Source organism: Thermobia domestica, chromosome 10 (genome assembly GCF_964235325.1).
Source record: "Thermobia domestica chromosome 10, izTheDome1.hap1.1, whole genome shotgun sequence".
In the NCBI taxonomy this organism is placed as follows: Eukaryota; Metazoa; Arthropoda; class Insecta; order Zygentoma; family Lepismatidae; genus Thermobia; species Thermobia domestica.
In genome coordinates, this window is record NC_137463.1 from 29152662 (window position 1) to 29165919 (window position 13258).

A 13258-nucleotide genomic window follows, 5' to 3' on the forward strand; every position below is an offset into this window, starting at 1 on the left:
CCAAGCCATATGAGTTCGTATTGAACACCATCGTGTTCTTGTGTTTTATCTCGTTTTCTCCCACATCCTCATTCTATCAATTCCTTTCGTAATCATTTTCTTTCATTAATCATCCCTCTTCCTTAAGCCTACTGACAACCGTGGAGTGTACAAATAAAGAATTCCATTTTTCACTTTGAGGGATACCGTGGTTCAGTGGCAGAATGCCTACCTCTGGTATATGGGGTCCTTGGCTCGATCCCTGACAAAGTAAGTTTATGGTGGACAACATCGTGTCGGTGATTTTTTCACGGTATTCCCGTTTCCTCCCACATTCTCATTCCAATTCTTCCATTAATCGACTCCCTTTGCCTAAAGGACATAATGGTTGGACGTCAAACTGAAAGATTTCACTTTTTCCAAATTTACAATTGAAAAAAAAAATACTATCGCTTTTCCTTTTTCTTCAACTTTTATATGCTGAAAAAATTTTCTGCATTATTTAACATCTTAAAATATTTTTAAGGAGCTTGATTCACCAAAATTCCTTTATATATATATATACAGGGTCTTACAAAAAATGTGTTGAAAGAAAGTGCGTATAGACCTGTGTTCAAAAAAAAATGAAATCTTTGAGTTTTATGTCCCACGGTTATGCCGGCTAGGCTAATGGAGACGGTGATGATGAAAAATGAATGAAATGGTGGAATGAAGAAAGTGGGAGAAACGGGAGAACCCCGAGGAAACCCACGCACACGGTGTTTGTCCACTACAAAGTTCACATGGCGCGAGCTACGATCGAATCAGGAACCTCATGCAGCAGAGGTAAACGCTCTACCACTGAGCCACCGCGGCCCCGTCAACTTCAAAAGTTTATAGCTCCATTACTATGGGACCTATCGTAGTCGGGTCAGGACATCACTGAGAAACTGGTATGTGAACTACCCAAGTATCCATGTTTAAGAATGCTCCAGTACTTGCACACCAAATTTTAGAGTTGATGAGTTGACTTCCCTTTCAGCATCGAAGCTATATGAGATGCGAACCTACTGATGAACGTGGAATCCGAACCACATGAGCTCACGCCAGAATCGAACCCGTGTCTCCCATGCCAACCAATTTTTAGAGAGGTAGGTGGAAAATGATCAAGTACACCTAAACAACCTCTCTAAAAGTAATTGTGCAAGTACCAGAAGTTCTAAAAGATGGATATTTGGATAATTCACATACTAGTTCCTCACTGATGTCTTGACCAGGTCCGCAACTAGAGGGGCTAGGGGGCCTACCCCCTTAAAGTTTTTGTGGCTCCCCAGACCAATACAAAATGCCATCATTTATACAAAAAAAAAAGCAATTTAGATATTTGTAAGAGAATTTTTAAAGACTTAGCCCCCCTAACTTATTCATGGCCCCCCAAACCTCTGTGGCTAGTTGCGGGCCTGGTCTTGACCCGACTCGGTCCTATAATAGTGGAACTATGGACCTTTAAACTTCATTTTTTCACGTTTTTGGCACCCTGTAACTACGAAACTATGCACTTCCGACCACAGATCTACATGAACATTTTTGTCTTATTTTGATGTGAAGAATATTTCCAAAATATTGTGATACATTTTTTGTAACATCCTGTATATCTATATCTATCTATCTATAAATCTATAGTGCTGCCAAAATGTCTTGAGCCGTGGCAAAAATGCGAACTAAAGCTCACACCCATGCGTTGAGCCAATAAGGGTTCAGCTGTTGCTAAGCAAGAGAAAGTGAGTGGAATTCCTTCAGCCGATAGCAGCGCTTGCAACGGAAGACTAGGGATCAAGTCAATGTGGTATATTTATATCTATCTATCTATGTATATATATATATACCATGTCCGTATGCCCATCTCTTCGTCCGGGATACAAAATTCTCAAGAACTACGGTACCTGATGGATCACACCAAATTCGATCAAAATGAAGAAAATCAAAAGTTAGGAATCGAGTTTGTTGATAAAGTGAATATTCAAACCGGAAGTGGTACAAATCAACCATTTCCACTTTCTACACTGATCGCTATAGAACAAAAAAGGTAACAGATATCAAGAAATGGTTTTCTGCAATCGATTAAGCATCCCAAAAATATGTTTCACAGTCATCCTTAACTTTCTACTAAAATAGAAATGGTAGAAATTTACTACAACTTCCGCTTTCACTATTGGTAGAGAGCAAATAGCGTTCTAAGAATAAGTGCCATTTTTTCCCTCAATCTCTATTCAAACCGGAAGTGGCAGAAATCAACTTCTTCCAGTTTTACAATTGATCGTCATAGAATAAAAAAAATGTAATAGATAGTGAGATGCGGTTTTCTCTAATATTCCATCTTCACTATCGTCTCTCTACTAAAACTGGAAGTGGCAAAAATCAACCACTTCCGGTTTTAACGTTGATTGTTATAAAAACAAAACGGTAATAGATAGCGAGAAACAGTTTTCTGCAATCAGTTAAGCGTCTCAAGAATATATTCCATCTCTACTGTAATCTATCAAACGCGGAAATGACAGAAAATCAACCACTTCCGGTTTTAACGACGATCGCTACAGACTAAAAATTATAATAGCGAGAATCGGTTTTCTGCAATCTACTAAGCGTCCAAAGAATATATTCTATCTTCTCTGTAATCCCTGTACTAAAAGTGGAAGTGGTAGAAATATGCTAACACTTCCGGTTTCAATATTGAGAAAATATCATGCCATACAAAACCAAACTCCTTCACGTGGAGAACGCGTGACACCGCTACTTGTTTCATTTTTAAACTTGTTTACTATCCTTTTTTTAAAAAAATGAACAAATCAATTCAAACCAACTGCAAATAGATCAGGAACAAAGCGGATTTGCATAGCGCAGACGTTTCTTGAATTCAACTAACCGCGTTACGCAAAGTATTTCTATACTATTTACAAAAGCCTTGAACGATATTTTATACATGCTTCAATTAATTTTAGAAAATAAATTCAGGGCTTCGTTAACGGAAAACGTTCAATGTTGTCTTTTGAACACGTTTTATTTCTGTTTACTGCCTATTATCAAGGAAAAAGTGTTAATTTATTTTCATGCAGCTTTAATTGTAACTACATAAGCCTACTATTATCTACGCTCTACCATCGTCTGACTGTTTGGTACTTACTAGCAATAGCAGCATAATTTATAATACCCATTATAAAAGTAGGCTATCTATATTTTCAAAAGATTCATGATACTCATTGTAAAAACGGAACGGAAGTTATTTCAAACAACGGAATGCTACATCTGTCAACTAATCCTGACCTTTTCCATCTGAACTTGGATCAAGTTTGTTGTCATTTTGCCAGACATTCAGCCCAAGAATGTATTAAGTCATCATTTCACACACTTTATCTTGAAAAGAAATATGCACAATATGGTAAGAATAAGAGAAGAACAACTGTTTAGTCTTTCACCCTCCCCTTCTTCTCTAATATATATATGTTTGGTTTTGAGTTTAACGTCCCTTTCAGCAGCGAGGCTATATGAGACATGGACCTATTGATTAACGTGGAATGCGAACCACATGAGCTCCCGCCGGGATGTATATATATATATATATATATATATATATATATATATATATATATATATATATATATATATATATATATATATAGGGTGTTCTAAAAATTGAGCCCACGGATAACAGAGGGCTCTTCTTCAGGTCAAAATAAAGTGAAAATGCTATATAATGATATACTTTACGGGGTCTCCTTCAGCCACTATGGAGAATTATCAAAATTTCTCCATGTGGCAACGTTGCAGATTAACTTGGAACAATTAGCGTTGCTCTACGAATGTATCAAGTAGTTAGATTTATTGTTACGCTAATAAGGGATACTAGTGTAAACATCTATCGACTTTTAACTGCCATCTTGAAAGAATCGATGTGACTATTTGGTGGATTGGTATATCTTCTCTGTGATTCTTTATCTGCGACGTTGCCACTTAGTGCAACTCGGGTCTCCAGACGAAGACCCGAAACGTATATAATTATATATATATCTTTCGCTTTGACTTGTAGAAAAGTGCTCTATAGTCCGTGGTCGTGGACGTTATTTTTAGAACACCTAATATATATAAACACGGTAATAACTTACGGCCAGACGAGCACTGCTTACTTCTGCACCAAATAAAATCGCGATATATACAGGGTGAGTCTCAACTATGAGGACAGACTTCGGGAAGTGATTCTACAAGTGGAAACAAAACAAAAAGTTCCTATCAATGTCCAGCAACGAGTGATTTAAGAGTTCAAAGCTTTGGAAGTCATGGGATAATGAACGTTAGACCTGAATATTGTACAAATATGTGCTCATTATAAATTCGTAGCCTGCTCTGTCCAAAATCACACGTTTCAAAATCATGCACAGACGGCGCATGGGAGTTTCTCACAAGGCGGAAAAGATTCCTGACAATTCTAGGACATAAACACAGATGTAAATGAGCAGGTATGGAACCACTGATCACTAGCAAACGATAATTCTGGCGATAATCATGTAATAGCCTAAAACTACACGATTTCTTATTATTTAACATTATTATTATTACTTGAAAATGAAAATGAATTCTTAAATTTATTGTCTCACTATTATGCCCTGTAGGCTATAGGACACGGATGGTTAATGGCACTTTATAACCATGAGAAATTTGATGAAATAATAATATGGGAAGAAACTGGAGAGTCCGAGAAAACTCACTCACTGATACGACATTCTTCATCATAAACTCGCATGGCCTGGAATCGAACCAAATATTGCTCCCACCAGAGCTCCACAACTGATCTAACATTGTCTCTGGAGAATTATATTTCAGCCAACACGTAGCCCCTGTCCAGTATATCTTAAAATTTGTAATTTTAAGATTCCAGGCTATTTTACCATTGCTGGTCTTTGGTTTTCATATTCCTAGGTAGAATATCTAATAACAAATAAACGAATTGAATACAACACCTTTCAGCAAGTAAAATGCAACAGCAAGGAGCTCATGAAGCTCTAGAAATTTGTAATTCATTCTTTTTCATAGCACGTGGCACACTATTCATTACACAAGCCACAATTTTATTCATTTTGGTGCATTTTTATTTAAAAAGAAGTATACGGTGATCACACATACAGATGGTTGTTATCAAAACAATAGGAACACTAGAGTTGGAAACATGTCAGATGCCTGGATTAGCAACGATAAAGCAGCATTTACAGCGCCAAGCTGTTAGTGGTGGTATGTTAGGGTAAACTCCGTACTACATGAGAAGCAGTAGAACTGCAGCGTGTAATGAACGAGCAGGTAGTGACAGTGTAAATGAGCGACCTCTCTGATTTCCAAAGAGAATAATTGTTGATGCTCGATTATGTGGTATGAGCGTTACGAAAAAGACAAACATGTTAGATTTCGCGAGCAACGCATCCAACAGTGACCTGCCCCTATAGAGGCAAAATTGATTGGGACTGGGCATGGTCGTTTGATCGTATTGATCGCTAACAATTAGCGTTTGATCGTAGTGATGTAATACCTATAATTTTGTAGGGTAAACCTGTTATCCCCGCAAGGAAGCAAAATTGATCAAAATTGGGACGTCGTCTTTTGATCGCGTTTGATTGCAACTCCTAGCGAGTAATACACATAATTTAGTTCAGGAGCTAACAAGCTAACCTGTTACCCCCCAGATCGTTTGAGTTCGATTGCCACATTCAGCGTTTAATCGCCACGCGTAGTGACGTAATACGCATAATTTGTACACAGTTAACAAGTTAAGTTGTTCGGCCCAACAGAAACAAAGTTGATTTCAATTTGGCCAGATCGTTTGATTGTCGCTTGATCTCGATTGATCGCCAATAATCTGATCGCCATGCGTAGTGACGTAATACGCATAATCTCTAAAAGTTAACATGTTAATCTATTAGCCCTCCTCTATTAGCGTAATTAACTGAAATCATTACTATACTATAACTGAATGACTATTTACCTACTCTATTGTAATTGACTGACTATTATTACCTATATTTGCAGCCGTTGACGCTCCTTCTGCATTTGTTTCGACCCTCTCTGCTGTCTCCGGGGGTTGAGAAGCTCCTGTTGTTGCGAGATCCGCTGAAGGACCAACGGCTTCATCGTTTGCAAGTTCCTCAGCTTCCGAAACTGGAGGAGGTGGTCCTGTATCTTGAGGTTCTGTAATTTTAAAAAAGAAAAATAATAGTTTAAGTCATTTTACATTGGACACATGAAAAAATTTGAAGGAAGCCTAAAGTTACTATTCCGACATTTATCTAGGACTGAGGAAGAACTCAAATAAAAATTGTCATCGTGACCGACAGGGTGTTTCAAACATCTCTGTGAATGTGATGAAATACTATATGTCGAGAAAAACTCTAGGAAGAGTTTAGGAGGTAGGGAGACTCAGTGGTAGGGTGCTCCCCTCTGGTGCTTGGGGTACCTAGTTCGATACCAGGCCATGTAACTTTGTGATGCACAACATTGTGTCAGGGTTCGTGGAATCAGGTTGTCCAGAGAAAACCTTACTTATTAGTGAAGAACAAAGATTTGTACTTCTTGTGGATCTAATTGTAATCTAGTCCCAGTAAATTAGTCACTTCCATCAGCGGCGCAAATCTGTCTTCAACATTGGGGAATGGAGGGTAAGACCGTTCCCATATCTTTCAAGCGATGTTCAAAATATTTATGAAGTTAAAAAAAAAAAACAATGCTGTGGAGGATCAGGGGAACAGAGTTGTCTTCAACACTGGGAGGCGGGCAGATTTGAGGTTTATTCTGGGATAGGGACATCAATTTCAAAACACTTTCCTTTGTGGCAGTCGGACACAAATCATCACATTTCTCTAAAAAAATAAATAAATAAATAAATAAATAAATAAATAAATCAGATAATTGGCAGAGACAATCCCCCTTAGTTCCAAGATTGCGGGGAACATGTCACCCTCATCCCTCGGAAATTTGTGCCAGTGAAAATGAAATGAAATCTTTAAGTTTTACGTCCCACGAATATATCGGTTAGGCTAAAGAAGACGGTGATAATAAGAAATGAATGAAATGATGGAATGAAGAAAGTGGAAGGAAACGGGAGAACCCCGAGAAAATCCACGAGCACGGTGTTTGTCCACCACAAAGTTCACACGGGGGAGCTGGGATCGAACCAGGGACCCCAAGCACCGGAGGTGAACGCTCTACCATTGAGCCCCCTTGTGAGAGTTATTTCCATGATGTCTAAGTTTGCTGCTCGGATTCCCAATAAACCCCTCACAGAACAAAGAGAAGGCAACAAGTAAGTGTAAGTATCAAGATATAATATAGATCATTATTTTTTGTGACTGGGCATTCTGGAATAAATTAGCCAACATTTTAATCAGTGGACGTTTTGATACTGGGTGTTTTGATACTTCACCAGAAAAATTAATAATAAAAGCATTAATTTTATTTCAAGATTCCGGCAATGTCAAAAGTCTCACCCGCAAACTAATCCATCTATACATAATTTGCTTTTAAATAATATATTTATCGATAGCATGTGTAAATACTTATTTTACTTAAATTTATCCATAAAATAATACTGCAAAGTGTAGCCGATTGTATTATCCTGACATTTGTTACATCTGATGAAAGGGAATTCCAGACTACACGTCATTATACCCGTAAAAAAAAAAAAAAAAAAAAAAAAAACTCCAAAATAAACGACCTTATCATTTGCGCTATCTTGACAACATGGACATTCTCTTTGCTCTCAAAAATGAGTAAATCTAAACAGAAATACTACTTTATCGTTAGCTAAATAATTTATTTGCTTTATGTAACCCTCCTCCCTAATTTAGTCAGTAGAGCGCGTGCCTTTAATACATGGAATTCAGAGTTCAATTCCGGCCCGTAGCCAGGACATTGAGACAGACGGCAAGACTTAAGTTCACCTTACATTCTTGTCTGTTTGCTTTTACGAAGTTTCGCTTACAGCAATTCATGTCTGTCCATGCATCCATCCGAAAGACAAAACATACTGTATCAAGCATTACTTAATGGATCATCATCAATTTTGGCCAGAAAGTAGACGGTCAAAAGTTCGTTGATGAATGTGATTATTCCAGGTGATCCCAACATATGGGCAATCAGAAATCAGTTCCCTACATATTCCTAGCATCCTTGCCTGATAGACTGCCCGCATCGCTGTTGAAATTAGCGGGATACTATAATGCTCAGGATACAAAATGTTAATCTGTCCATGGAATAAAATGCTAAAGATGAAACTAAATGAGTTTCAACTCGATAAATTTAAAGTCTTAAATATTTTCTATTTTCAAATATTCATTCATCTCCAAATGTGCTTCATTTAATTTGACGTAAAATGCTTTATTTAAGCCTCGGCATGGTAAAATTTGGCTTAAGGACTTAGCTTTACCCCCCCCCCAAAAAAAAACTGTTTCACGTGGTGTACACTGAGATACAGGACCGGACCTAGGCAATCTAACTCCCGTGTAATGACATCATTTGCCGCCCCATCCTCTTTCTCCAGAAGGAATAAATAAAAAAATGTTAAGTATGCTACCCCATAATGAACAACGAACGGGAGGAAATGAGCACTCGCACTCGCAAACGCCTAAACACTACAATCTCTTTGTATCTTTTTAAAATAATAATCTATTTTGTTAGTGAGAGAAAAAGCAAACACGCCTGCAGGGGAAATATGGTAATCCTTTTTATAGAATTCAATATAGAGTTTCAACCTCAATATATCAGTTTGCAATTCCAGTACAACTAGCTCTTTTATCTTTATTTCTTGATATTCCTTCTACATCTGTTAATTGCTGAGAAAAATATTTACATCTTCAATGATAAGAAACTTGTTTGTGACAAGTCTAGTTTTCATATCACAGCTTTGATAACTAACTAAATGGAACAAGTGTTCGCAACTGTTCGAGAATTGAGTTTTTATATTTGACAACAATCAAGCAATTCATGCTGGGATTTGTTTGACCATTTGCTTCAGAATTGTCCACGTGACCTTAAACTAATGCGACCTAAATATGATTTATGAATGTAATATTCATATAGAAGGCCGGCTTAACAAATTTAACTACACCATCATCGAGTCTGTTTCCAACAAGAAATATTTATTTTAAATAATAGTTATGACAGATTTTGCCGGCCCCGTACAAATGCACGTACTGTACATATGGTAGAGGCGGCCTGCTGCAACGTAACAATTTGTTTGCACGTACAATTATCTAAACAAACAACCGGAAGTTTCATCGGGGCTGGAGGTGCTCAATGGGTTGCTCAGACCCCTTATCTACGGATCAGATTCGATTCAAAATGGGAAAACACACAACGCACGACAGACAGTATAACTCAAGAGGAAGTCTGGAGGAAAAACTCTCTCCCGGAGCTTTGAGATTCCTAAATCCAACCCAGGCATATCTCCGATCGTGCTCAACTTGGAAAATGAAAATGAAATATTTCAGTTTTACGTGCCACGGTTTTGCCGGTTAGGCTAAAGGAGACGGTGATTATGAGAAATGAATGAAAATGGTGGAATGAAGAAAGTGGGAGGAAACGGGAGAACCCGAGAAAATTCACGAGCGCGGTGTTTGTGCACCACAGAGTCCACACGGCGCGAGCTGGGACCGAACCAGGGACCTCTCACCGGAGGTGAACGCTCTACCACTGAGCCACCGCGCCCCCCTTCGTGCTTAACTTGGGCAACTATAGTGACCATAAGGACTCGTGAAACCTGGGCTCTACACCAATCATAGAATGGCTTTGCGTCACGTGTGAAGTATCGGAAGAATTCGGCACGATTCGTGGAGCTGCCATCCGAACGCACACTTGAGAAAACGTAAAATAACAAACGTGCACCAACAATGTTACCCAAACTTAGAAGACATGGCGAACGAGCGAAAAAAATATAATTTAAAGAACTATAATACGAATACTAAAAGTTATTCCAATTAAATAATAATAATAATAATAATAGCAAAAATATAAAATATGACAATAATAAAAATAAACAAAATGAAACTTAGCGGCAATCCGACAACATTGTATTCTCGAGAGATGCACTCCGTATGACGCGAGAGACGACAGTGGCAAAATTTCATGAACCTAAGTTAGCGACCGGGAAACACCCTTACGTTCTACTGCGAGCTGGAATAGGTAGATCTAGATCAAGCTTCACGAATCCATGCGATCACTATAGTGCTTCTCGTAGTACAAATTTCACCGCGCGTATTGAAAGTCACCCTAGAAATCGCCACTGACTACAGCATTTTAGTTTTTCACTTGAAACTGTAGATGTCACTCTATATGCCTTTGTGCTGACAAAAGATGTCATTCCAAATCAATCAAATATTCGCTTCTATTGTTCTCAAATGAACAGAATTTAGACAAGACAGCTGGACAAATATTGTATATACAGTTCCTCCTGAACGCGCAAAGCTCACACAAATAATTCACTCTGTATGTCACCAAGAACGAAACTCGATAATGTAATAACATTTTTAGTATTAATGAAAACGATCTGGAAAGCAATAAAATTTTTGCAACAAGTCTCGTAAGATCGCTTACCTTTACTTAATCCTGTCTTCATAAAAATGATTCATGTTCTAATTAGATTTTATCAATATTGTCGTGTGTATCTTTGGGCAAACATTTTTATCGTTTATCTTACTTCAAGAAACATAAAAGTGACAGATTTTTTTCCCAAAGCATTTCCTTGTCTGTAAGTCTTTTCACCTAGGGAGGACGGTGTTTGTCCTTGAATACAACGACGCGAAAGGTACTGATGCTTGAAAAAAAAGTTAAAAAAAAAAATGACGTTTGCTTATTCTGACGATCAATTTTAAACACAGCACATGTTCTTCCCAAGGTATTTTAAAGCTATCTGATTCAACTTCGTAAGGAGTACAAGTCAGAGATGTCCAAACTAGGCCCGGGGCCAGGGTGCGAAATCCTGGTTAGAGGGCGGAAAAGGGGTGGTAGGTTGAATAAAGTAACATTTTTGTCAGAAATTTGCAGATTCCTTACAGTAATTCGTATGTAATTAACAAGTATTTCATATGTAATCAATGGGTGAACTAGTGATAAGCTGTATCCCTAACGTTATCTGCAGCTTTAAAGCCCATTAATTTGTTTTTGCTCAGTTGCACCAACCGAGGACTGAAGTTCTTCGTTAGCTTTCTTTCCATACATAGTAACAAAGATTTACCACATGCTACGGAAATCAGTTTTCAGTTGTTACACGTTTTAGCTAATCAAATGCACAATACTGCATGATGCCATGTCGTAAACGTCTTAGTTTTATACAACTTCCGATTATTCGTAAATAAGTTAACCCTTTCTCACAAACTATTGGTGCAACGATGCAATCTTATCCAAAGATGAAAATAATCAACGGACTATCTTATCTGATTTTAATCCTCGATTGGTACAACTGAGCATTAAAGTCTTATTAAAGACTGTATTGTTTAATTGATGTTCAAATATGGTAACTCTCTATCTCAGTGTGAAGTTTATATTTTTTCACAATTGTCTCCCACCTCCCCCACTTCGATTGTTATCATTTAGAGCCCTGTCCGAGATTGCTGCTCAATCGGGTACGGGCTCAAGCCTGACTGCAAGTCCTATAGATCTTAGTGAGCCCAAGTCCGAGTGAGCGGAAGCCCTAATGAGGTTAATAAGCGAGTGCCGGAGTAAGCGCTAGCCCCACCGAGGTTAGTGGGCTCGAGCTCCTTGAAGGATGAGACCCCGAGTAACCTCAAAGCAAAATGACCATCTATGGCAAAAGCAAAACATTTTATCTTGCGGTATGTAGTTCCTGTAGCTTTCTCTGAAGAAACTCTCTCTCCAGTCATTTAAAAAAAAAAAGTATTTTTTAAATGAATATTTTAATTTAAATCGACTTGAAGACTGAAACAAAAGTATATTATATGAAATAAAAAGTAAAACAATCAATAGATAGCAGCACATGTTAATTTCTTCCACTTGCTTAATTTTGACGCTTGTTTCAGTCAATAAATCGAAAAACAATATAAGACAATAACTTGAAAAACTGAGAATACGAATCTTTTCAGAGATGACTGTGCATTGATGCTTCAAATCTATGTCTTTACTTCCTATGTTTAGGCTAATTTCCTAGTCAAAGTAAAAACTCTTCAAAATTAATCACAAATTCTTATGCAATCTTCCCTTCCTTGGGAGTACTTCGCGGTCACACACCCGTCACGGCGCGGCGATGTAAAGGCACTTTTGGTGATGAGGATACTTTCCACATTTTACTCTACAGATATCCAATTAGCAGGCCTACTCCCATTTTCTTCCCGAAACTTCTGCAACATGACATTTGCCTTGATGACAGAAGAATATTCTTGTTCATAATGAATAATGTTAACGTCCCTACACTTCTACAGACACTAGTGGAATCACGGAAGTGGATGAAAATCCCCATCATAAGAATCTATAACAATTCTACCAGGCCTTGTATCCATTTTGTACTAATACAAATAATTGCTCAGTGTGTTATTGCGTATCCATAAGAATCTCCATTGAAGACATGCTTCAGATTTAGTACGAACAGCAATACCAGCTAGACACCTGTAGATTAACACGTAGAACGAACATTCAATGCCTCTGAGTTCATTTAAAATATTACATGGAACTATAAACTCGTTTTTTTTCTATTATTATTTCTCTCCCTTCAATATGGTTGAATATACACTACAACTATATAAAATGGAACAGTAATTTCTGAACACCCAATACTTAAGAAACAAGGAGTTCATCGCCGCAAACACACACGCCTGCCACTGGGAATCGAATCCTATTAAATTCATAATAATCGGGTTTCTTGTTATACATTCTTAATATGTCATTATACATTAATATGTCATAACTTGATAATAAAACAATTAGGAAAAGTGTTTTTACTTTCTAGCAATGTTCAATTCCAGCATTCGCATCATGTGGCAAACATAAAAAAGACACAGAGGACGGAAGCCAATTTTTTTCCTAATCACGGGACGATTTTAAAATAGGTTGTTCGGTATTTTACAACGGTACGTGATCTATTAAAAACCGCATGTTGTAGTAGGTAAAGGTAAGAGATTAAGATTTTAGATTTCTGGGCTTTCGGCATCTATGGCCATGTAGCCCGTTACGTATGAGGGATGATGTCCCTCGGCGAGCACACTATACGGGGAAAGGGAAGGAAGAAAAGATTGAGGAAGGAAGGAAGCAGCCTCGG

The 13258-nt window shown here is 37.8% G+C and overlaps 1 protein-coding gene across 1 annotated transcript in view; it reads right to left on the minus strand.

Annotated features, from left to right (window-relative positions):
• Nucleotides 1–13258, minus strand: part of fry (microtubule binding protein furry) — a 1411512-nt gene that overhangs the window by 1357243 nt on the left and 41011 nt on the right. The window contains exon 4 of the mRNA XM_081727912.1: nt 6016–6186. Coding sequence (XP_081584038.1) covers nt 6016–6186 — 171 coding nt within the window. The remainder of the gene's footprint in view (nt 1–6015; nt 6187–13258) is intronic.